The following is a 25,390-nucleotide window of genomic DNA, read 5'->3' as shown; positions in this document are numbered from 1 at the left end:
GGTTAAATGGTTTAAGATCTGCGAAGTGCTTCAAACAGTGCCAGCCCATAGAAAGTGCTAGGTGAGTGTTCATAATCCTAATAATTATTGTTTTCTGGAGAGCAGTAGAATGCAGGACTCAGGGCAGTTGCAGGGAAGGAGGCAAGAGCTGACATTTAGAAATTCTCCTTTTCATGGTAATAAGATCGGATGTGAGATCCCTTAAAATATTAAAAGGGGGCCTCTCTTCTGTTTCTTTTGAGGGGGGCAGGGGTTGGCTGCTGAACTGGTGAGCAGGCAGTCAGTGTCGTGAACAGAGCCAGGATGACCCACAGAACCCCTGCCAGGAACGGTGCTGGAGAGGAAGGCCGCCTGGTCAGCCCTCAGCAGCCTGGATTTAAAATACAGATTTTTTTTTTTTAAAGATAAGAAATGAAAGAAAGGCTGAGAAGGTCACTAAGTCGACGATACAAACCTAACAGAGCCACTCTTTGGATTGCGCTTTGAGAGCAGAGCTCCCTAAGCCTTGTCACCCATTGGCACAGGTTGTAGGCCCCGAGATGCCTAATCGTAGGGGTGGCGTGGGCTCAGCACGGAAGATGCCCCAAAGCCCTGCCCCTCCGCGCCAGCGGCTCCACACCTTCCCTGACGTCGGGCCTGCTGGTTGGCTGCCCGCCGCCGGCATAGGCGTGCGCTCTGCCAGGTTGCATTCCAGGCCGGTGATGGGGCCCTGGAGTCCGATTGCTGGCGGTGATCACTGCTTAAATATCGCCTCGCTGAAGCTATTGCCTTTTGGAATTTGCCCTCTGCCCTGCTTTATCTCTGAGGGGTTGCTGGAATTTCTCTGTTGCTGGAAGTTTGGGGGGGGTTTGGTTTGTTTTATTTCTTTGGTGCTTGCAAAGGTAGGAAAGAACTTGCCGATGTCTGTAACATAAGCTTGTCGGGGGCGTTGGAGAGGGGGAGGCCGATTAAAGTTCATTACGACTTGGCTGGTGCAGTGCTTTCTGTTTTAGCAAAAGGGAAATTCTGTTCTTTGGTGCTAATTAGAGAAATTCCCAGTCTGAATTGGCAAGGGACAGAGGAATGCTAGCTGATCTTGTCGTTTCGTTCCACCTTTCCCTGTGCGGCTGTGCTCCGTGCCTCGCAGCCGCTGCTTGGTGACCCCGCCAAGTCCCTTTTCCCGACTCGGCCCGAGGAGGCTGGCTGTGGGATCCTCCTCGACGTGTACGACAGCCTCCTGGGGCAACCCCGCAGGTTATCTGGGGGACGCTGAGATTTGCCCTGAAATGGAAACTGCCCCACAGCTTCCTTCCTAACCATGGCACTGTGAGGCCTGGTGAAGAATGCATGTTAGTTACACAAGTCTTTCCTTCTGGGTCTGTAAGTAATTTTAGGCTCTGTTAAAAGTACACATTCCAGTTCATCAGATTTTCCTGAGAGTATCTTGAAACCCTTACCCTGATCTGCTCAACAGGATGGAAAGGCTCAGAGGAGGCAGCCTAGGACCTAACTGGATTGGTCCTGGGGACGCAGGGTCGGAGCCCACAGCAGAGTCATGTACTAATCGCCCCCATCAGTAATTTCCACCCTCCACCAGACATTCCTTTACTCTTAGGCTGTGCGGGAACACTCTCATTCTGAGCAATCTTTTTTTTTTTTTTTTTTTCTTAAACTTTCCATGACGTTGCCTAAAGGTTTTACGATTTAATGGCATGTTTCTGCCCCGCTTGTCTGTTGCTTCAGAAATAGAGAGAAGAGTGGTAGCCAGCCAGCCTGCCTGGATCACATGCAGGACAGAAGAGCCTTGTCCCTCAAAGCCCACCAGTCGGAAAGTTACCTGCCAATTGGTAGGTCTTTGGGAATTTGGGAGGAGGAGGGTGACAGTGTTTCCCTGATTTCCTTCAGGCTGTTTCCCCTGCCCCATCTGGTCACCTAATTTGGAAATGACAGAAGACTCCATGTCTGCAGGCTGTAGGATGAGGGGTTTGTAGAACTATATCCAGATGCAAATCACTGAGCTGGACGCTTTATGGGTGCTTTTAAGCTTTTAAGCCTCATAACAAGCCTTCAAGGTGGGCATGGTTATTGTCTTTGTGGCTGAGAAAACTGAGGCGCAGATATTAAGTGACCTACCTAGGTTCATCTGTCTAGTAAGTGGTGAAGCCAGCATTTGAACCCAGGTTTCCTGATTCTAAGCCCAGTTGCTAACTGGTGGTCTTCATAACGAATGCACCTCCCCCTTAGTCTCCTCCCTGGGCAGACGGTGAGTGGGTCAGTCCTGGGGCTCCTGGTAGAGACCCCTCTTCCTCTCCATTCTCCTGCCACAACCAGAAGAGTGAGATGGTATGGAATGTGGGGAAATCAAGTAAGCAATTATGTTAATAGGCGACGGGATTGTTTTCCATTATTTTTGTAACTGACCTTCCTTGGGGAACCACAAGGTGATTTTCCTGCTGCCCCTTTGTAAACCGCTTGGATGTGGGTTATCTCAGTGTCTTTTTCTCCCTTCCCCGTGTGTCTCTATCTCTTTCTTAAAGCTGGCTGGGATCCACCCTGGCTTTGAGAGTGACTCAGGGTCCCCCCTTTATGCTATGTGGCTAAAGACTTGTGCTTCTTAGGGCAAGGTTAGATTACTCACTGCCCTCCAAGCTCAGTGTAGTTCCCTGTTCTGACTGTACTAACCTTCTGTGACCATAAAATGACATTGCTGCCCAGCTGTCGGTGGTCGCTGGGATTTAGAATTCCCCCAGAAATGGGGTGGGGCCATCTTAGCCCTTGACATGCTCTAGACTGCTCTAGACTGCTCTAGATTGGGCCTGCGGTGGTCATACTGACTTATCTTTTACGGGCGAAAATGGAAATCCTAGGGCCTGAATTGAGGGCCAGGAGCTGTCACTCTAGTTTTGTCTGTTTCATGTTCTTCGCACAGCTGAGCTTTTTCTGACCCTCTCTTATCCTCCACAGGTGGTAAGCTGCCCCCTCAGTCCCCAGGTGTGGGCACAAGACCCTGCCCAAACTCACCGGTTTTCAGGACAGGCAGCGAGCCCACCCTGAGCCCAACGGTGGTTCGGAGGGTCTCCTCGGACGCTAGGGCAGGGGGGGCGCTGAGGGGCTCAGACAGCCAGCTATGCCCCAAACCGCCCCCCAAGCCCTGCAAAGCGCCCATGCTCAAGGCTCCCCAGTCTCCCTCCACCTGGCTCAACTCAGAGGCCAACTACTGCGAACTGAACCCAGCCTTGGCCGCAGGCTGCGACGGGGCAGCACGGCCGCACTTCTGTGCTCAGGACAGCTACGTGGACCTGCTGACCACCAAGCAGAACGGCGGGCCGGCTGCCCGGAACTCTGACACCAGCTACTTGATCCTTGATGACGATGACGGGGCAAAGCCTTGGGAGCCGCTGCTGACCCAGAGGAACGAGGGGCAGGAGGACGAGGGTACATTCGTGACACCCCTCCTGGAGACTGCCTCCTCCTTCAAGCCCAACGACCTTGAGTCGAAGCTCCTTCCTCCTGAGAACAAGCCCCTGGAAACCGCGATGCTGAAGCGTGCGAAAGAACTGTTCACCAACAACGACCCCAAGGTCATCGCCCAGCACATGCTGAGCGTGGACTGCAAGGTAGGTGCCCGGCGGGTGGGTTTGGTCGGACTTCCGAATGTTTGGAAGGGGGATCTGTCTGGGGCTCCTTCGGCCTTACCTTGTGACTGCTTTGCTCACAGGAAAACTCAGATGATAACCTGGGTGTGGGGATTTATTTAAGGGGTGGGGACCACAGGCCGGGACAACCCTTGCCCAGGCAGGAAGCTTGTACAATTCACCTGAGACAGAGGGACGCAGGCTGCTACCCAGGGCTGTGCCTTCCCTCTCCCACCCCTGCTGTGTCCTTCTCCCAGCTGGTGTGGATTTTCAAGTTCTCCCCCAGCCTCAACTCCATCAGAACTGGTGAAGTCAAGTCCAAAGAAGAGTAGATTGTAGATGAAAATGTAGTTTCTGGAGTAGCAGAGCCTTGGTTGTTTTTACTTTCATTGTACATGCTACATATGTACGTTATATATTTGTTTTATTGTTACAAAAATGGTCTTTAGGATAAACATTTTGAAAGTTACTTGCTCAATTTAGAAACACTATAAAATACAATTATAAGATACAATTCTAGAAAAATTATACAATACAGATTAAGAGAAAAGAAAAAATCACACAAAATCCAGCTTCTTGGTGATCACTGTTGTTAACATTTATTCTGCAAATAGATACATGTAAATAATAATTGCATTCATATCTATTTGTTTACCACAGAAATGGCACAGGTCTATACATACCATTCCAAACCCTTTTTGTCTTCCATCAAACAACATGTCATGACTATCTTTCCATGTGACTACATAAATCTGTGTTTACATCATCATCATTTTTGATAGGAAGCATTTCTTTTAGATATGGGTGGCTTTTGTCCATAGCTGGCCCCAAGACAACCTCATCCTTCAGAGAGAAATTTCTAGAAAGCAGGTGTTTAAAGCTGGGGTGTGCTTAGCCCATGCCTCAGTATAAGGAGACAGATCCCTTCATTTGAGCAACAGATAAGGACTTAGATAGATTTAAAGTCCTTTTTCATTTGTAGCTCAGTGGAGTCAATTAGCTTCAAAGATCAGGGCTTATTGAGGAATTGGGTTTTCCTAAATAAATTTCCTGGGTCATGAATCATGGCAGAAAATCTAATCTCGGAGTACTCCCCCAGTGAGTTCCTCAGTTGATTGAAGCTCACAGGGGCGCAGAGGGCCTCCTTAATGAGGCACATTAAGCAGGTGCTGGCTGCTCTGGGGTGAACAGTCTGGGGGGCTGCCAGGAAAGGGGCTGTGTTGGAAGAACAAGGGCTGTTCTCGTGGTTGGGTGGGTGTCCTTGGGCAGTGCCCCAAGCGGTCAGATAATTCGCCTTGTTAAGGCCTTACCTCACTTTAATGTGAGCTAAACCTGTTTGGGCAGGAAGAGGATTTAGGTCTCCTGTGTAAGTAGCTCTCATCCTGGGCCCTGGATCTGAGAGCAGAACCACACCAATGGGCCAGGAGCCTGGCGTGAACCTGTCTGGGTTCTCCATGGAGGAAGCTCCTTGTGGGACCATGGGTCTGGGTTTACAGAACAGCCTAATTTCCAGGAGGAAATGAATCCTTCCCCCTTGTGGCCTCAGGCGGGGCTTGGTGGTAGTCTAGGAGGAGGTGAGATGCCTGACCACTCTTTGCAGGAGAGTCTGGAACCTTCCCACTGCCTTGGAAGTCTGTTCTCAACTGAAGGAATGTGCAGCCTGCCCTCCTTCTTGTTCTGTTTCTCTGTTTGCATTTTGTCCTCCTGGTGAGGGTCCCACTCTCCTGTCTGCCTTCAGGCACCCCTGGAAGAGTGGCTGGACAGAGCCCCCAAGCAGCGACGCAGAGACCTGAGCAGGAGCCCCCTGACTGACCCCCGTTCCCAGCCCCCAAGGGCAGGGCTGTTAAATCTTCCTTCCTCTCTCCAGAGTCCCCTGCCATTTCCTTATTCTCTTCCTGAACCACTGACTTCAGGGCTTTGCCAACAAATCACGCACAACTAGCGTCTGTAAGAGGGAAACAAAACAAACGCTGTTGTTACTGACTCTAAATGCAACCAGATGGGGCCACCAGAAGCCGAGAGCAGGCGCTGGGCAGCATCTGGGGCCCAAGTGCTGGTTCCCACCTGTGCACAGAGCCCGGGGTGTCAGGACAGGTGGATGGCCCTGAGCGCCTGGCGGCTGCCTGCCCAGCAGTGTGAGCCCCTCCCCGGGCTGAGCCCCTCCCACCCTGCAAACGGGCGCCGCCTTGGCCTCACTCACCCGCTGGGCTCTGCCGAAGCTAGAAGGGAGGCCCAGCGGCCAAGGGCCTGGCCTCTGGGGATGAACTGCCTGAGTCTAATGCCACCTCCCCCTGCCTCTCGGTGTCTCTAAAAGGAGAACAATGCCACGGCCCAGGTGGTTGTGAATACTAAAGCCCTCATACCATGCCTGCCCCAGAGTGAAGCTAAGTAAGTGTTCACTAGTGTTCTGTATTGAGCCTTGGTTGAGCACCAACCGTGGGCCAAGCCAGGCCAGGTCATGGTGGAAGAGGCAGGAGCGACAGTGACACAGAAATTCAGACCACAGCCCAGGTGGGAAATGCTCTGCAGGGGAAAGCACAGGACCTGCAGGGCCTCTGAGGTAGGGTCTTAAACATGGGGAGGGCAGGGAATCAGGGTGGAGATGTCTGAGATGAGTTTTGAAGGCTGAATAGGAGTTGGCCTGATGAAGAACACAAAAGGCATCTTCCAGGTGGCAGGCAACACACATGTGCCGAGACTCAGAGGTCAAAAGCCGTGGGGGGAGGGGTTGGTTTATGGAGGATTCACCCTGTGTGGGTGGTGAAGAGCACATGGGGTCAGCTGGGGGAGGGCCTGGGGTCTTTCCTTCTTGTTTTTAAGTCTACTCTTGAGCTCGTGCCAGGTTGCTGCCTTCAAAGAACTTTGCAGTTCAGTGAGGGAGACAGGCCCGTAAGAGCACAGTGCAAATCAGAGTCCTCTGCGGAGAACAACAGACACGGATAGTGGAGCCAGGCAATCTCATTTCTCTGGAGAAGGTCCCTGGCAGCTGGGAGGAGAGCAGGGCCAGGCCCCTCTCAGGGCTCCCCTGGGTCACTGCAGCAACTCCCGAGGCAATGGGATGAGGATCAGGCAGACTTCAGAGATCCTGCAAAGCTAGGATGGCTAAGATCAGAAGAGCAGAGGGTGGCTAGAATTACTCATCGTGGGGCATTGATGTCACCCTGCACTGCCGGGTCCAGCTCATAGTAAATCCTCTACAAGTGTTCATCCCTCCTCTGTACCTCTGAGCTGCATGGCCCCAGGCTTTTCCAGGAGACCTAATCCAGGCTCTGCACTGTGACCTCAGGACCCCCTTGTTCCATAGCTCAGCCTTGGGGCAAGCAGGTGTCAGCATTTCCTGGTAATACGTCAGGAAAGTGACCAGGGGATTGCATGTTTACACTGAAGGAAAACAGACTGGAAAGGAAAACAGCTTCCCGAATAAAACTGAGTCAATGACAAGCCTTTGACTCTTGTTACACGGAGTGTGCATGAATTGGATGAATTGGGTTTGGAGCCTCCGACAGGACAGGTGTCTAAACAAGCAAGCAAAATGTGTGTGATTGCAGGTGGCCGGGGTGTGCATCAGGGCTGTCTTGTCATGGTCAAGGTGTAAATCTCTTTCCAGAGATCCGGCCGGAATTCTTCCCCCTCCCACGTGGCCAACGATTCACAACTTGACTTTTTTAATAGCTGGGGTTTTAGGGTCATTTGATCCTTGGCAAAGTCTTTGAGAAAGGTGAACTTAGCCGTTTTGTTAGAGAAGGGGAAACTGAGGCCCAGAGAGCAGAGTATGAATCCTGCATCCTATTCTGGAGTCTGCACTGGACAGTTCATCCCCGGGGCTGACAGTGGTGCCTCTGCTCAACCACAGAAGTTAAGGGTCAAGGTTAATAATATCAGCTAAACTTCCAGATGTTTTTCGTGGCCTGTTATGAAGACACCTGGACTGTTCATATACCCGGGATAATTATAGTTGAGGACAACACTGGCTCAAGGAGAGGGATTGTCCCACGCCTGCCACATGTCCAGTGTTTGTTTGACCCACTGTATCTGCTAGTTGCACTGTTAGTACATCAGTGCTCTGTGAGTGTCACCAGCCCCGTTTTAGAGACGGCCTAACTCAGTTGTAGTATTTGGAGGTAGCATGTAATAACCCTAAGTGGTCAACTAGTACCTGATTCCAATAAGCTGTGATCACACACTGGAATTGAGATGAGGAGAGCTGGCTGGGACAAACAAACCAGATTTCCTTTAAGGAAGACCTCTCGGCGTGCGGGGTGGGGGTGGTGGGCAAGAAGTGGGTGTGTTTGAGGCCTCGGGTTTCAAATCGCTATACACGTTTCTAATGGTTTCCAGACGTACACTGCATTTCCTGAGCCCAGGAGAGGTGTAATTAAGGGTAATAGGAGCCAGCCCTGCCGTTAAGTGAGAACATGAACGGCAGAGCCTGCAGCAGAGCAGCATTTGGACACAGCTCTGCTTTTCCACTGCAGGGGATCCGTTTGCTCTGCGCACACACAGCCCTGCTGTTGGCAGCACAACATCACAGCAGGATCCAGCCTGTGTTAGACAAAAGCTTGAAGAACTGCACCATTCTCTGACCGGGCAGAAACATCAAATCTGCAGATTCTGCACACCAATCTAGGTGCTTTCCTCCCAGGTTTTACATTCCAGTATGTGTATTAAAATCCTCCAAATATATTAAAACTTTATCCTAAGATGCCACTGCTTAAAAAGAAATGCAACAAGTCAAGTGCATCCACACTGTTCCAGTTTAGTGTATTTCTTTCCATGTGATAAATTCGTGTTTGCAGCAAGCCCACGTCCTGGTCCAGTTCATTTCAACCTGTGTTCTTGACAGGTCGCGAGGATACTTGAAGTCTCTGAAGAGATGAGGAAGAACATGGGCATGAGCTCAGGGCTGGAGCTCATCACCTTGCCTTATGGCCACCAGCTGCGCCTGGACATTATTGAAAGGTGAGCAGTGCTGCTCTGCATTTATGGCACTTTCAACTCCACAGGCTGCAGAGCCACAGGTTTCAGAGCTGGGAGAGGCTAGGCACCCACCACCCCAGTTCTGCCTCGCTTGAGGGCGGGTGGCCCAGAAGCCGTAGCCAGAGAATTCCTGGAGAAGCTCAAAGAGACAGCAAAGAGGAAGTCAGGAAACAGAGAGCACGTTCCCGTCCCTGCTCCAGGAGCAGGTGGAGGAGCGGACAGACGATCTGCCTGGGAGCACAGCTCACCACAGCCCCTGCCAGCCTGGGGTGGGAGCAGTACTGCAGGCAGGCGGAGCACGGACGCCATACCACCTCCAGCCCGGCTCACTGAGCTGCGGCCCCCTTGTCTCCGGAGTTCAAGACTGCTTTAGGAATTAAGTGGGAGTTTGTGGGGAAGTTGGGAAGAACAGAGTCTGAACAATGTTTTCTCTGAAGGGTGGACAGATGGGGGATCAGAGGTCAGGGGATGATGGAACTCGGGCCCCCGACCTCTGAAGCATCACTGCCCTCTTCTCACAAAAAGCCAGGGCCCTGGCTGTCCATTAAAACCCACTCACTTGAACATCGGATATTTAGAAATTAGAAAGATAGAAATAGTGAGGCACGTTTTTAAGAAAAGAAGCACTAGACTAGATTCTCATATTACCATAGAAGTTGGCCTTTTCAGCACAAAAGAAAAGATAGTTTTTTGTGTATGAGACTATCTTGTTATCTTAAGTTTTCTGTTTCTCCAACCAGGTTCCCAATTACCACGACACACATGTGGTCTTTAGTGGACAGCCAGGGCCCTGGCTTTTCGTGAGAAGAGGGCAGGGGTGATTCAGGGGCCGGGGGCCCGAGTGCCGTCATCCCCTGCCCATGGCTTTCCATGATGTTCTGGGTCACAGCGCTGTCCAGTACAGCAGCTCTCTGTGATGGCAGAAATCTCATTACAGCAGCCACTAGCCACATGTTGCTACCGGGCACCTGAAATGTGGCAACTGAAGGATGCAATGTTTTATTTTACTGTGTACTACTTTAAGTGTAAGTAGCCACATGTGGCTAGTGGACAGTGCAGTCCTAGGCTGTCAGCCCCTAGAAAGTAAACATTGTATTTTAAATAGCCTGGGAGGGTCGATAACAGCTGCTTTCAAGGTTACCTGACTATGAAGCAGATAAAATGGCTCCAATACTGCTATTGCCTTGGCTTCACAGCCACAGATGCATCCCGTAGGAAACATCGACAGTACCAAATGGAAAACTTCTGGGAGGCAGGAGGACAGGAAATGGCCCCTGCTGCCTTTGATCAGAGGCCAGGGTGGGTGCTTGTTGGCCTGTTGTTCAGTGCCTTTGGGCAATTGTAGGTCCGACTTCCGAATTTCCCTACTTTCCCTGCTCAGACTGTTCTAGATGCTAGCCCCGCTCTCCAGGCGTCCTCCTCCCTCCCCATGCTGCAGGGGCCTGGCTCCTCATTTCCACTAACTTTCCCTCCTTCCTGGTCTGGGCCCGGTGGTCATCATTTCCACAGAGACAGCTGTGCTGCCATGTGTCCCCGTTTCTCATGTGATACATTTCAGCCTGAAAACTCCCCAGTTGCAGGCCCTATTTTATCAGTGTCATTAGGTGTGTTGGGCATGGATTCTAGGCCCAGGCTGAGCTCAGCAGGCTTGAGGCTTCTCTCTGGGCTATTTTCTGACTTCCACTCTTGTCTACATCCGTTTCCTCTTTCTCCTGATTGCTGCCTGGGGTCTGGCTCCTTGGCTTGTTTCCTGTTCAGGGCTGACCTGTGGGATCTACCTGCTAGGGCTTGGAGAGCTGTTTTCTCCGTTACAGTGTGTTTACTAAATAAAGGCCAAGGTTATAGCAGTCCTGCAGGATCAAATGACATTATTGTGTTTGAGAATTGAATACAAACTACCCTTCATTTTAAACTTACTGCTTCACCCATTCCAAGCCTAGCAAGCAGAGATATCCTTCGTATAACGTTTAGTGCCTCCCCCTGCCGACCCTGGGAGCTTCTGCTGTAGGGCCGCCTTGCTGAGCTGGTTTCCTCGTGGTGGTGTACACAGGAGCCTTGAGGCAAATGTTGGTTAAATGAATGGATATAATTACCCAAATAGCTGTTGATATAATGCCAGGTCTTAAAGAAGTAGAGAACCTGTCTTCTATTAAGGGCCATTAAAACACAGGAAAAAACACTGAATTAAAGAATCAGTTGAAGGCAACATGGGAAGTTAGTTTACTATTAAACATCTAAAATGTTTGACTCAACCTTAACAGTTTGCAGATGGGTAACAAAACTCTTCAATAAGTACAACAGATAATAAAAATATACTTCAAGCCTATTTTAGGATCCATTAATTAGGAAAGACAGGAAATCCGCAAAAAAGATAAAGAAAAAGGAAAGAGAGACCAACAGGCAAAAGGGACCAAGATACAGAGGGAGAGATGCACATATAGATACAATTTTAGTAACTAGTATTTGCTGGGTGCTGTGGTGCCAGGCACTTTAATTATCTTTACACACACACACACAGTCTTTCTCCCAACAACCCTTGTTCCCATTTTAGAGATGAGGAAATGGGGGAGTGGAGCAGTCAGGTAACAGCCTAAGGTCACACTCCGAGCAAGCACACTGCATACCCACATGTGCAAACACTCACAGACAGCAGAGCCCATTACTGATTTAACAATCATTAGAGAAACTAGTAATGCTAAGCACTAGATGAATCACACCTCTCTTTGCTCTAGAAGAGTGAGAGAGACACCAGCACACCTGGGCACAGAGAGAAGCATGGTCTTGGAGTAACATCCTTAGCTGTGAACTTTCAGGACAAGGTGGCCCAATTTCAAAGGCAAAGTCTTATTGTTTCGACTATTGCTTTGAATCAGGGCTTCACCTCCAGCACTGTACCAGTGCCTGGAGAAATTTACCTGAGGCTACTCTGGCCCAAGGCAGGAACTCCTGGCCCACAGGAGGAAGGAGAGGCAGGTTTACAGGCTGTGCTGCTGCCACCAGGAAGGAGACCTCTCTGCGACCCCATTCATATTGGTCCCATTGTCTGTAGAGAAAAGACCATTCTGCTTCCTGTTTTGGGTCTGCGAGGTTGACCTGTGTAGTTCAGGATGAGAAAAGGGAGGATTGTTGGCAGATACAAGATTTCAATTTTATTAGGTCTGACCTTACAGGGGAATCCTGCTGGTCCACTGTTGAGTCTTTGTCCACATCTCCATTCCTTTTCTGGCCCCTTGACCGGAGCCACAGACACTCTGTTCTTAGCTCCTCATTTCTTTCTTTGTTCTGACATCCATGTCGTCTTCCTGAATCAAGCATGTTCTCTCATTTTTCTGTCCCTTGCATCCCCCAGGCCAGGGGGCTCAGTGGAGGTGGCCCAGGGCTTCCCTGAGGAAGGGATTCCCCAGTGTGTTGGGGGACCTGGCATCTCCGCAGACCTGTCATGGTGGAAGGTACAGGGAGCCACTTGCACTTTGAGCAGCTTCACCCCAGGAGGGCCCTCTTCACATCCCCTGCTCCAGGGCTGAACAGCCCTGTCCTGGGGCATCTGTCCTTTTTGACTCTCCATAGGACACCCACTGAGGCCTCCCCGGAGCCCTGCTGCAGTCAGCCTAATGGGGGTGATCTCTCTGTTGAAATCAGCAACCAAACCGGCTGAGCTGCCAGGGCATCTCAGGGCGATAGCAGCAAATGGTGGAAAGCCAGTCCTTTCCCTGGCCAATTTGGTTTCGTTTCCTCTTAGTCCTGTTGGCCCTGGGCCTGACTGCTGTTTTCCTCCCTCTCAGACACAACACGATGGCCATCGGTATTGCAGTGGACATTCTGGGCTGCACGGGCACTTTGGAGGACAGAGCAGCCACCCTCAATAGGATCATCCAGGTGGCAGTGGAGCTGAAAGACTCCATGGGGGACCTCTATTCTTTCTCGGCCATCATGAAGGCCTTGGAAATGCCGCAGGTAAATTCTCACTTGCTTTGTGCGGCCCTGTGGGCCTGCGTGTCCTTACTGTTCTGCAAAGTGGTCTGCAAGCCCATGCTTAGCAAATCACAGATGATTTTAATTAACCTCAAAAGGTAAATCATATCTTAGTGAAAGCTGCTTTAGTTAGGGGGCAAACAAGAGCAGTGTCCCAAGTATTTTGGCTCTGTTTTTAAAAACAGCATGTAATTGCTGACAACCTACACTTTCTCTTTGATATGCGATAAGAAGAGTCATCCTCGGGAACTATAGATATTCCTGAAGGACCAGTTAGGATGATCACGTCTGTCTTGGGTGTGTTGTATAAGAAAGAGAGTGCTTCTGTCTGGGTCACCGGACGTGTGGGCAGTTTGGGGTAATGACTGGCAAACTGGGACATTTGGGGAACTGATCTCTAAGAATCCCTAGAGTGATTTATCTCAAAGTATGTTCCTCAGATCACCTAAAACAGACTCTGCTGTTAAAAAATTCAGATTCCTGGCCCATCTGCTATATAACCCCCTAAGCAGAGTTTCTGAAATCGGGCATTTTGAATTTATCTGCTTTGACAGACTATTCTTAGGAAGAGGGTCAAAACTGAAAACCCGTCTTTGAAGTCAAATGGACCTCACAGAGGAAAGTGGTCCTGTTGTCTTGACTGCTAGGAGTCAGCTTCCACACTTCCGTCGTGTTAAGCCCTAGGTGCTCGGCCACTTCGAGTATGAGACCACAGTCCCACAAGCCCAATGTGCAACCCCTAACACCAAAACCCCAGCTCATTTAGCTTGGCTGTTTCACAGCCACAGATTGTCTCTGAAATCCTGCTGGGTACTCACTGAACATCCACCATTGCCACTGGGGCAGTGTTGCCAAGTCAGGGCATGCTAGGAACATAATTTCCTTGCACGAAAGCGAGGTCACCTTTCAAACAAGAAGGTGAAAGACCTCATGCTTTCACCAGGAAATTGTGAGAGGGGTCAATTCCTATTATAATATTCCAAGAGCTTTCAAAATTCTTTAGATGCACTGGAACTGTATAGGGGCGATATTTGAAATAAGCAAGTTCAGCCATATTTTCATGATATACTGACTTCTATACTAACAGGAGTTATAATTTTTCATTTGGGTGTTTTAAATTTACATCATATTTATTTCCTCTTATCCAAAACTGCCTATAATTTTGAGGGCTAACAGGCTAGCTGTATGCATAGGCCCCCCAGCCCAGAGCCTTCTCCGAGAGTAGTGAAGGGGGTGTTTTTTGGCATTAACATGGTTGCTGTCCATGACATCAAACTCAGCAATTAGGGACTTACCCCAAAGCACCTAAACATGCCTTTATAGATGGCTGCCTCCCCCCACACAGCAGCATCAGACTCCTCCCTTCTGGAGTACTTCAGCAACGAGGGGGCAGCGTCCTCTAGGGTGTTCAGGGCCCTGCTTGGGGAGGGGAGTGGCAGGCCCAGGAAAAACCCGAGAGGAGAGTCACGTCATTTCTGTATGTCATCATCTAAACCTGCTCCTTCTCTTCTCAGCTTCTGGTATCAAGAGAGAGCATCCAGGAGATGGGCCTAGCCCAGAGACAAGGGCTCCTTTCAGAAAGGCGGACGCTTCAGGGAGGGGGAAGAGAAGAGCGGGCTGGGTGGTAGGAGGCTGGAGGAAAAACAGCCACATCCTTTCCTTCCCAACAAATCTGCTGATGGTGATCCTTTCTCACCTTCCTCTTGGAATACACAGGGAGCTCTTAGAGCCCAAGGAAATGAATTTCAGCTCTGCCATTTAGCAGCTATGAAACCTTGAGCAAGTTACCTAATCTCTTCTGTTTTCTGACCTGTAAAATGAAGCCAAAATACCTGCCTCATAGGGCATGGTGAGGATTAAATGAAATTCCTCAAATACCTGACAGAGTTGGCTCTCATTCCATAAATATTAGTTCCCTTCCCTCCTTCCTTGTTTCATGTGGAAAAGGTCAGACACGGGCTTGCCGGTTTTAAGGTGTGAGTGGGGGACCATTTATCTAGGGCAGTCAGAGTCAGTGGCATATGTTGGTTTTGACTAAACTGTTCCCAAAGAAATGAAAAGGAATGAGTAGTGGCATCGTATGGTCTAGGCAATTTTCCACATCTCAGGCTTTATTACTTACAAGTAACATTAAAATGCTGTATGTCACATTCTACATCCTTACATCAGTATAACCTCTGTGGAGGACAGTTGGCAAATCCTATCAAAATTTAAAATACATGTATTTTTTGACCCAGTAGTTCCACTTCTGGAAATTTATCCTCCAGATATTTGGTAATAGAAAAATATGTTTAAAGCGCTTATCTACAGGAAACTAGTTAAACTATGGTTTATGCATAAATGGAACACTAGGCAAAAGTTTAACAAAACAAGACCGTTCTATGCTGTTTTATATGTACTTACACGGAATAATTTCCAGACAATGAACAGGAAAATATGTGTAGTATGATACACATTTATTCTAAAAGGTGTGTGTGTCTCACGGATCATTAGAGCAATGTGGAGCAGGGTCGGGGTGGGGATTAGCTTTGCTCTGTACACTCCTTTCAACTGCTTTGAGTTTTTACCATGTACCTCTATCATCCATTCCAAAACTTAAGCAAAAAGGTAGTTTTAAAAAGAGCCTTTTCCAAAACGATAACACCTTTCTTTCTTCCAGATCACAAGGTTAGAAAAAACGTGGACTGCCCTGCGGCACCAGTACACACAAACCGCCATCCTCTATGAGAAACAGCTGAAGCCTTTTAGCAAAATCCTGCACGAAGGCAGAGGTGAGCACAGGATCAGGACAAGGGGGTCTGGTGGCAGCCCTGGCAGTGTCATATCTGTTCTGGTTTGATTGAAGCATTTAGCAGGGCATATTATGAGGCTCTGAGTTATCTGCAGGACTGTTGATGGGTCACCAAGGCTTTTATCAGATGACAGCATCGCTTGTAGGTCTGCAATTGCTAAAACAAGACATAGGCTACTAGTTACCTTATTTTGTGCTTAACTTTATAAATTGAGGTGTAATTTACATAACATTATATTAGCTTCAGGTGTACAACGTAATGATTTCATATTTGTATATGTTGCAAAATGATCACAATAAGACCAGTTAACATCTGTTACCATACATGGTTACAAAACGTTTTTTTTCTTCTGATGAGAACTTTCAAGATCCACTCTGCTAGCTACTTTCAAATATGCAATACAGTATTATTACCTATAGTCACCGTGCTGTACATTACATCCCTCAGGACTTATTCACTTTATAACTGGAAATTTGTACCTTTTGATCCCCCTTCACCCATTTCACTTCTCCCCCTACCCCAACCACTCAGGCAACCACCAATCTGTTCTCTATATCCATGAGCTCAAAGGGTGTTTTTGGTTTTGGTTTTTTTAGGTATCACATGTAAGTGAGTTCATATGGTATTTATCTTTTTCTGTCTGACTTATTTCACTTAGCATAATGCCCTCAAGTTGCATTCGTGTTGTTACAAATGGCAGGATTCATTATTTTTTAATGGCTGAATAATATTCCATTGTGTATATATGTGTGTGTGTGTGTGTGTGTGTGTATACACACATGCATCTTCTTTTTTTACTGAAGTTATAACTGATTTACAATGTTTTGTTAGATTCTGATGTACAGCAAAATAATTCAGTTATACATATGTATCATTTTTCATATTCTTTTTCATTATAGGTTATTACAAGATATTGAATGTAGTTCCCTATGCTATAAAATAGGACCTTGTTATTTATCTCTTCTATATATAGTATTTTTTTAATAAATTTATTTATTTTTTGGCTGTGTTGGGTCTTCATTGTTGCTCTCAGGCTTTCTCTAGTTGTGGCGAGCAGGGCTACTCTTGGTTGCGGTGCATGGGCTTCTCACTGCGGTGGCCTCTCTTGTTGTGGAGCACAGGCTTCAGTAGTTGTGGCATGTGGGCTCAGTAGTTGTGGCTCATGGGCTCTAGAGCGCTGGCTCAGTAGTTGCGCACGGGCTTAGTTGCTCCGTGGCATGTAGGATCTTCCCGGACCAAGGCTCAAACCTGTGTCCCCTGCATTGGAAGGCGAATTCTTAACGACTGCTCCACCAGGGAAGTCCCTATATATAGTACTTCGTATCTGCTGATTCCAAACTCCTCATTTATCCCTCCCCTTCTTTCTCCTTTGGTAAACATAGATTTGTTTTCTATTACTGTGAGTCTCTGTTTCCATTCTGTAAATAAGTTCATTTGTATCATTTTTTTTAGATTCCACACATAAGTAATATCATATATTTGTCTGACACACTTCACTTATGAACTATGGTAACCTCTATGTCCATCCATATTGCTGCAGATGGCATTATTTCATTCGTTTTTATGGCTGAGTAATATTCCATTTTGTGTGTGTGTGTGTGTGTGTGTGTATGTGTGTGTGTGTATACCACATCTTCTTTATCTACTCATCTGTCAATGGACATTTAGGTCACTTCCATATCTTGGCTGCTGCTGTGACCATTGGGGTACATGTATCTTTTCGAATTAGTTTTCTCTGGATATATGCCCAGGAATGGGATTGCTGGATCATATGGCAACTCTATTTTTAGTTTTTTAAGGAACCTCCATACTGTTCTCCATAGCAGTTGCACTAATTTTCATTCCCTCCAACTGTGTAGAAGGGTTCCCTTTTCTCAACACCCTCTCCCGCACTTATTGTTTGTGACTTTTTGATGATGGCCATTCTGACCAGTGTGAGGTGATACCTCATTGTAGTTTTGATTTACATTTCTCTGATAATTAGCAATGTTGAGCATCTTTTCATGTGCCTATTGGCCATCTGTATGTCTTCTTTAGAGAAATGTCTATTTAGGTCTTCTGCCCATTTTTTGATTGGGTTGTTTGTTTTTTTGTTATTGAGTTGTATGAGCTGTTTGTATATTTTAGAAATTAAGCCCTTGTTGGTTGCATTGTTTGCAAATATTTTCTCGCAGTCTGTTGGTTGCCTTTTCATTTTGTTTATGGATTCCTTTGCTGTGCAAAAGTTTATAAGTTTGATTAGGTCCCATTTGTTTATTTTTTCTTTTATTTCTATTGCCTTGGGAGACTAAGAAAACATTGCTATGATTTATACCAGAGAATGTTTTGCCTATTTTCTCTTCTCAGAGTTTTATGGTGTCATGTCTTATATTTAGGTCTTTAAGTCATTTTGAGTTTATTTTTGTGTATGCTGTGAGGGAGTGTTCTAACTTCATTGATTTGCATGTAGCTGTCCAGCTTTCCCACCACTTGCTGAAGAGACTCTCTTATATCCATTGTATATTCTTGCCTCCATTGTCAAAGATTAATTGACCATAGGTGTGTGGGTTTATTTCTGGGCTCTGTATTCTGTTCCATTGATCCATATGTCTGTTTTCATACCAATACCATGCTGTTTTGATTACTATAGCTTTGTAGTATTGTCTGAAGTCTGGGAGGATTACACCTCCAGCTTTGTTCTTTTTTTTTTTTTTTTTTTCTTTTTTTTTTCGGTACACGGGCCTCTCACTGTTGTGGCCTCTCCTGTTGTGGAGCACAGGCTCAGCAGCCATGGCTCATGGGCCCAGCCGCTCCGTGGCATGTGGGATCTTCCCAGACCAGGGCACGAACCCGTGTCCCCTGCATCGGCAGGTGGACTCTCAACCACTGCGCCACCAGGGAAGCCCAGCTTTGTTCTTTTTCTTCAGGATTGCTGCGGCAATTCTGGGTCTTTTGTGACTCCATATAAATTTTACGATTATTTATTCTACTTCTGTGAAAAATGTCATGGGTAATTTGATAGGGATCACATTAAATCTGTAGATTGCTTTGGGTAGTATGGCCATTTTAACAATATTAATTCTTCCAGTCCAAGAGCATGAGTCCACATCTTCTTTATCCATTCATCCATTGATGGACGTTTAGGTTGGTTCCATGTCTTGGCTTTTACAAATAATGCTTCAGTGAATGGGGCAGGGGGGTGGTGCATGTATCTTTTCAAATTAGTGTTTTTGTTTTATTCAGGTAAATACCCAGAGGTGAAATTGCTGAATCAAATGACAGCTCTATTTTTAACTTTTTGAGGAACCTCCATTTTCCATAGTGGCTGCACCAATTTACATCCCCACCAACAGTGCCCAAGCATTCCCTTTTCTCTGCATCCTTGCTAAAACTTATTTCTTATCTTTTTGATAACAGCCATTCTAACAGATGTGAGATGATATCTCTGTGATTTTGATGTGCACTTCCATGATGTAGCTGTCCAGTATTCCCAGCACCACTTATTGGAGAGACTGTCCTTTCCTCGGTGTATATTCTTGGCTACTTTGTCGCAAATTGACTGACCGACCATATGTGTGTGGTTCTTTTTCAGGGCTCCCTATTTTGTTTCATTGATACATATGTCCGTTTTTATGCCAATACCATGCTGTTTTACTATAGCTTTATAATGTAGTGTGAAATCAGGGAATGTCGTGCTTCTAGCTTTGTTCTTTCTCAAGATTGTTTTGGCTACTTGGCATCTTTTGTGGTTCCACATAAATTTTAGGATTGTGTTTGTTCTATTTCTGTGAAAAATGCCATTGGAATTTTATAAGGATTGCACTGAATCTATAGATTGCTTTGGGTAGTATGGACATTTTAACAATATGAATTCTTCCATTCCGGGAGCACAATATCTTTCCATTTATTTGTGTCTTCTTCAATTTCTTTCATCAGTGTCTTACAGTTTTCAGTGTACAGGTCTTTCATCTCTTTGGTTAAATTTATTCCTAGGTATTTTGATCTTTTTGATGTAATTGTAAATGGAATTATTTTCTTAATATCTTTCTGATAGTTTGTTATTAGCATATGGAAATGCAACAGGTTTTTGTATATTTTGTATCCTGCAACTTTACTGAATTCGTTTATTCTAACAGTTTTTTGGTGGAGTTTTAGGGTTTTCTATTATAATAGGTAATCTGCAAATAGTAATAGTTTTACATCTTCCTTTCCCGTTTGGATGGTTTTATTTCGTTTTCTTGCCTAGTTGCTCTGGCTAGGACTTCCAATACTATGTTGAATAGAAGTGGTGAATAGTCATCCTTTTATTCCTGATCTTAGAGGTAAAGTTTTTAGCTCTTCATCATTGAGTATGATGTTAGCTGTGGGCTTGTTATATATGGCCTTTATTATGTTGTTGTACATTCCCTTTATTCCCACTTTGTTGAGTTTTTATCATAAATGGATGTTGAATTTTGTTAAAAATAATTTGATCATCTTAATAGATGCAGAAATATCATCTTTCTTTTATTAATGTGGTATATCATAATGATTTGTGAATGTTGAGCCATGCTTGCATCCCTGGAATAAATCCCACTTGATCAATGTATATGATCCTTTCAATGTACTGAATTCAGTTTGCAAATATTTTGTTCAGGATTTGTAGATCTGTGTTCGTCACAGATATAGGCCTGTAATTTTCTTATCTTATGGCATTACAAAGGTTAGAGTCCAGTAGGACCCATGGGCATAATAAGCCCCATTGGCCATCCGAGCTAGGCAGTTTTGAGGTGTCCTCTGGAGGCAGCTGGAGAGATTGGAATGCCGGACAAGGGTATGAGTTACTTTCTGGGATATATCAGTGAGGTGGAGCAAGGCAGAGGGAGAGCACAAAGATTGTGTCATCCATTAGCCTCCATTGCTGAGAGGGCCTCATAGGTCCCAGTTGTTTGCCAAACCAGAAGCCTGCCTCTCGGGCTAAAGCTTTAAGATTAGCAAATGAGCCTCATTTGCACAATGTCCAGGCACCTCTCAATTGGCTGCCTCTGCACTGAGCCCTGGGGCAGGTGAGTCCAAGCTTGCAAGCCCTTTAAGACCTGTTTCTCAGATGATTATAGCCTTGTGGGTCTTGCAGACATGAGTACTGTTGGTTTTCAAAGTTAGATGTTTTGGGGGCTTGTCTTTCAGGTGCTGGTCTTAAAAGCTGGGGTACCCCATGTGGGGTTCAAGCCCTTTGCTCCTCAGGGAGAAGCTCCAGGTTGAGTTCCCTCCCAATTGTGGGTCACTGTGACAGGGGTGGGGTTTATAGAGAGATAGTCTCCCAGCCTCTCTTACCTGCTTTGATGTGGACCTTCTCTCATTTATGCAATGCATTCAGACAGTTATTCAGACCGTTTTTATTTATTTTCCAGAGGAAGTTGTTCCATATTTAGCTACAGATTCAGTGTGTCCACAGAAGGAGGTGAGCCCAGGACACTCCTACATTGCCATCTTCAACTGGAACTCTCTGCGCTTAACTTGGAAAGAAAGTATGACGTGGAAAACTTTACCCCTTGTTTTTCAGAGTCTACGTGTGTTCCCCCAAACAATATATCAGTCCCACTGCTGATGCCTCTTGTGACCTTAATGGAGCGTGAGGCTGTCACTTTTGAAGGAACTGACATGTGGGAAAAAAACGACGAAAGCTGTGAGATTATGCTGAACCATTTGGCAACAGCCCGACTCATGGCAGAAGCTGCAGACAGCTACCGGATGAATGCTGAGAGGATCCTGGCAGGTAAGAGCTGGTTTTGGTAAGCTGCTGTCTACTCTGCACAGTAATTGGAATGAAGGAATGAAAGAGCATGGGTGCTCTCAATAAGAAAGAGACCAAGTAGGAAAGATTAAGGCATGGGAATTCCATTTCCTGTATGGTTGATCACTACTTACTCTTAGTTCCCACCTGTCTTAGGGATCCTGCTTCTCCCTTCCTTTTATGTATTCTCTTGTGCCAGTGGTATAAACAGAGAGAAAGGATCAAGAAAGAATTTGTCAGCTTGTTTACTGTTAGTACCTCTGATAATCACTATTAGAAAAGGTGATGGGCCAACATGAGGAGTTGGGAGTTCTATTTGACTTATCTGTATTCCTGTTTCTTCCCAGACACACTGACAAGTGAGCTCCCCTGCTCTTGGCATCAGAGGGTCCAACATAAGCAAAGGCACTGAGCAAGCTTGGAGAAAAGTACGAACCACAAGTACTTGGCTTTGTATTAGTCTAAAGTGTGTCTTAAGGAGTGGCCAGCTAGGTTAAAGAAGGAGGTAGATACAGGTGGGAAGACCTTCCATGTAGGACTGTGGCTGAGGAAGAGCCAGTGAAGGGTTTTAAACATGGGAGGATGTTATCACATGGTCAGATTTGTTTTCGGTCTGCCATCTTTGTGGAGGAAGGCAGGAAGACTGAAGCTTGCAGGCAAAAAGACCATTTAGGAAGCAAGTACAAGAATAAGGGCTTTACCAACACAGTTATCAGGGGTGACTATTTTCTATTCCTGTTTAATTTTTTTTTTTTTTTTTTTTGCGGTACGCGGGCCTCTCACTGTTGTGGCCTCTCCCGTTGCGGAGCACAGGCTCCGGACGCGCAGGCTCAGCGGCCATGGCTCACGGGCCTAGCCGCTCTGTGGCATGTGGGATCTTCCCGGACCGGGGCACGAACCTGTGTCCCCTGCATCAGCAGGCAGACTCTCAACCACTGTGCCACCAGGGAAACCCCTCACTGTATAATTTTTAACACTCTTCAAGGGCCCACAGTTTGATCCACAAGGTTAAGAACTATATGGGGCAGAAGAGGCCTATTATTTCAACCTGAAACAAAGTTGTTAATTCAGAAACAGAATTTGGGACTGAACAATTTGCACTGTGTCTGCTGTAGGTATAAGCACTACACACCTGTTTCTTTTCTTTTCCTCAGAAAGTTCTCCAGGGTTGGCAGTGTAGGATTCAAACCATAAGAGCCCGTAATTCAACTCACCAGATACTGGAATGCCTGCTTATACAAAACCAATAAGTATATTACATTAGATGTTGCCTAAGCCAATATATTAGGGTGGATTTGGAGAAAAGTATGCTCTAAGCTGTTCTACAGCAAATCACCTTAAAGGCATCTGATGGTATTTCTCAGTTGATCCTGCTACAGGTTTTCATAGTAAGTTCTCATTGCTAGAAGTGACTGTGAGCCCAGTAAGGGCAGAGATTTGCTCACCAACGTATCCCAGCACTCAGCCCAGGGTAGGGGCTCAAAGCATATTAACTGAATGAGTGGAAGTTGTCATCTGGCCTCTGGCTGGTTATCTGCCAAAGATATTTTGGCATCACATTGATGAATGGAATAGAAGCCTTCTATAATCCTCTCCGCCACCGAGATACTATGATCTAGATGGTGAGAATATATTTAATGACAGAGCCAACTACACCAGCAGTAATCAAGGATGAGAAACATATGCCTGCATGACGCTTTGGCTAGAGGTTTCCCCTGCTCTAATAGAGTTGACTGAGCATCCTTGGCCGTAAGTAGAGCAGATCTTCTCTTACAGAAAAGAGAGTTGAGAAACAGGCCCACACATATGACTGTCAATTGTTTTCTGACAACAGTGTCAAGGTAATTCACTGCATGAAGTAATCTTTCAACAAATGGTTCTGGAACTACTGATTATCATATACAAAAAAAAGAATCTCAATCTTTACGTCACAGCATACACTCAAAATGTAACAGCTAAAGTGTAAAGCTTCTATAAGAAAACATAGGAGAAATTCCTGTGTCCTTGGGTTAGGCAGATTTTCTTAAGATACAAAAAGCATGAACCACAAAAGAAAACGGATAAATCAAAATTTTACATTTTGCTCTTTAAAAGTCACCATTAAGGAAGTGAAAAGGCACACCACAGACTAGAAGAAAATATTTGGCAAACATACATCAGCTAAAGGACTTATATCTAGAATTTAAAGAAATCTTACAACTCAAGGAGAAGAGAAACAAGATTTGAATCAACAAAAGATTTGAATAGACACTACACCAGAGTGGATATACAATGACAATAAACTACATGGAAAAATGTTCAAAGCATTAGTTATTATGGAAATGTAAATGTAAACCACAGCGAGATACCACCACACGCTATCTAGAATGACAATACTAAGAGTTGATAGCTGGACTCTTCATATGTTACTGATGAGAATATAAAATGGTAAAGTCATTTTGGAAAAGAATTTGATGGTTTCTTTAAAAGTAAACATGTATTTACCATGTGACCCAGTAATTCCACTTCCAGAGAAATGAAAACAAATGTCCACTCAAAGACTTAATCACAAATGTTCACATTATTCTTAATAGCCAGAAACTGGAAACAATCCAAATGTCTTATCAGTTGGTAAATAGACAAAATGTGGTATGGATGTCCACGTAACTGAATACTACTCAGCAATAAAAAGGAATGAATTATTGATAACATACAATATGGAATAATCTCAAAAACATCATGCTGAGTGAAAGAAGCCAAAGTGAAAGAAGCTTGACATAAAAAAGTCCATGTTATATAATCCCATTTATATCAAATTTCTACAAAAGGCAAAGCAATAGTGATGGAAAGCAGATTAGTGGTTGGCTGTGGTGTGGGGTAGGTACAGGGATTGACTGAAAAGAGGTACTAGGGGATTTTCTAGGGTGATTGATGGAATTGTTCTAAAGTGGTGGTGATGGTTGTGCAACTGTATAAACTGCAGCTAAAATGGGTGAATCATGACAAGTAAAGTATACAACAATAAAGCTGTTAAAAAAAAAAAGGTACTTTGAACACTCCTTCTCACAGCACTACGGCCCATGGTGGCTTGTGCACATGAACTTTATTCTATCATCACATCTTACTGAGTCTACTTGTTATTCTTTCTCTGAAGGTGCTCAGGTCCTTGGGGTGGGGGGGGCTGTGCCCTCCTTTATATAGAGTAGATCCTATATTTTTTTTCCTTGGGGGCATTTTTTGAAAGTTCTGAGAGATGTTCATTTTGATCCTACTTTAAACAAGCAAGTTTTCAGTCTATTTTCAACACTGTTCAAGCAGAACTGAAGTAAGTTTTTTTGGTTTTGTTTTTATTAGGTTTTCAACCAGATGAAGAAATGAGTGAAATCTTCAAGACTGAATTCCAAATGAGATTGCTATGGGGCAGCAAAGGTGCACAAGTCAATCAGACAGAGAGATATGAGAAATTCAACCAGATTTTAACTGCCCTCTCACGTAAATTGGAACCTCCTCCTATAAAGCAGGCAGAGCTTTGATAACTAACTCTCCAGAGAACCTTAGGATATAATTTCAAGCTTATCCAGTTTCTTCTTTGAGAAAGCTTATCATTTGATAAAGTAAAGTAATAATGTGCAAATCTGACAATATACAAGCTTTTAGTATCCACAGGATATTAAACATGTAAATTGCACAGAGCACACTTATTTATGAATTGTTTAAAATTACTACTGATTTTAAAATGAATGATAATTTATTAAGGTAACTATTGCTAATGCTGATCAACAAATTTAAGTGAAGACCCAGCTACATTGGCTGGTTGCTTTCTATTACCAAGGTATTTGACCATTTTAGTTTTAATAATTCCATGTCAGATAAGTGTAAATAGAAGAGTTTAAAAGCATGAAACATTTCAGAAGGTATCAGTTGTATGATATTCTTTAACTAAATATGAAAAATGTAAATAGTCATATGAAAATATATCTTTTTGTGAAACAACTGTATCCAGTCTCTTTAATATTAATTCATTGTAGTACAATAATTCTACCTCCTACCTTCCTGGGGCACCCTCTTCCTGTGCCACTACATCCTGATTGATGATAGTAAACCAAAATCAATGAGAGTGGTATGGAAATTTTAAGGTTTCTGGCTTAGGGGACAGAGGTTAATAGTGATACAAGGTAGAGCTGGCGCCAGAAGACCTAGGTTCCAACAACAGCTGTGGTGCTTGCTAGCAGTTGGACTTTGGTCAAGTTAACCTCCTCAAGTCAAGTCCCGTGTGCAGCACAGCACCTGATACAAAGTGAGCA

At 45.4% G+C, this 25,390-nt stretch overlaps 1 protein-coding gene across 3 annotated transcripts in view; it reads left to right on the top strand.

Annotated features, from left to right (window-relative positions):
- BCAR3 (BCAR3 adaptor protein, NSP family member) overlaps positions 1-24,619 on the top strand; it is a gene marked incomplete at both ends in the record, with an annotated part of 57,408 nt that extends 32,789 nt beyond the window's left edge. For all 3 annotated transcript variants that reach the window (XM_079696315.1, XM_079696314.1, XM_079696313.1), the window contains 7 exons: positions 1,723-1,826; positions 2,944-3,596; positions 8,458-8,573; positions 12,374-12,545; positions 15,223-15,334; positions 20,877-21,089; positions 24,441-24,619. In XM_079696315.1, coding sequence (XP_079552441.1) covers positions 1,723-1,826; positions 2,944-3,596; positions 8,458-8,573; positions 12,374-12,545; positions 15,223-15,334; positions 20,877-21,089; positions 24,441-24,619 — 1,549 coding nt within the window. The remainder of the gene's footprint in view (positions 1-1,722; positions 1,827-2,943; positions 3,597-8,457; positions 8,574-12,373; positions 12,546-15,222; positions 15,335-20,876; positions 21,090-24,440) is intronic.
- Between the last annotated feature and the right edge of the window lie 771 nt (positions 24,620-25,390).

This window comes from Hyperoodon ampullatus (assembly GCF_949752795.1).
Source record: "Hyperoodon ampullatus genome assembly, chromosome: 2".
NCBI classification, from domain to species: Eukaryota; Metazoa; Chordata; class Mammalia; order Artiodactyla; family Ziphiidae; genus Hyperoodon; species Hyperoodon ampullatus.
The sequence above is the reverse complement of the archived record's forward strand: the minus strand, read 5'-3'. Positions and strand labels throughout refer to the sequence as shown.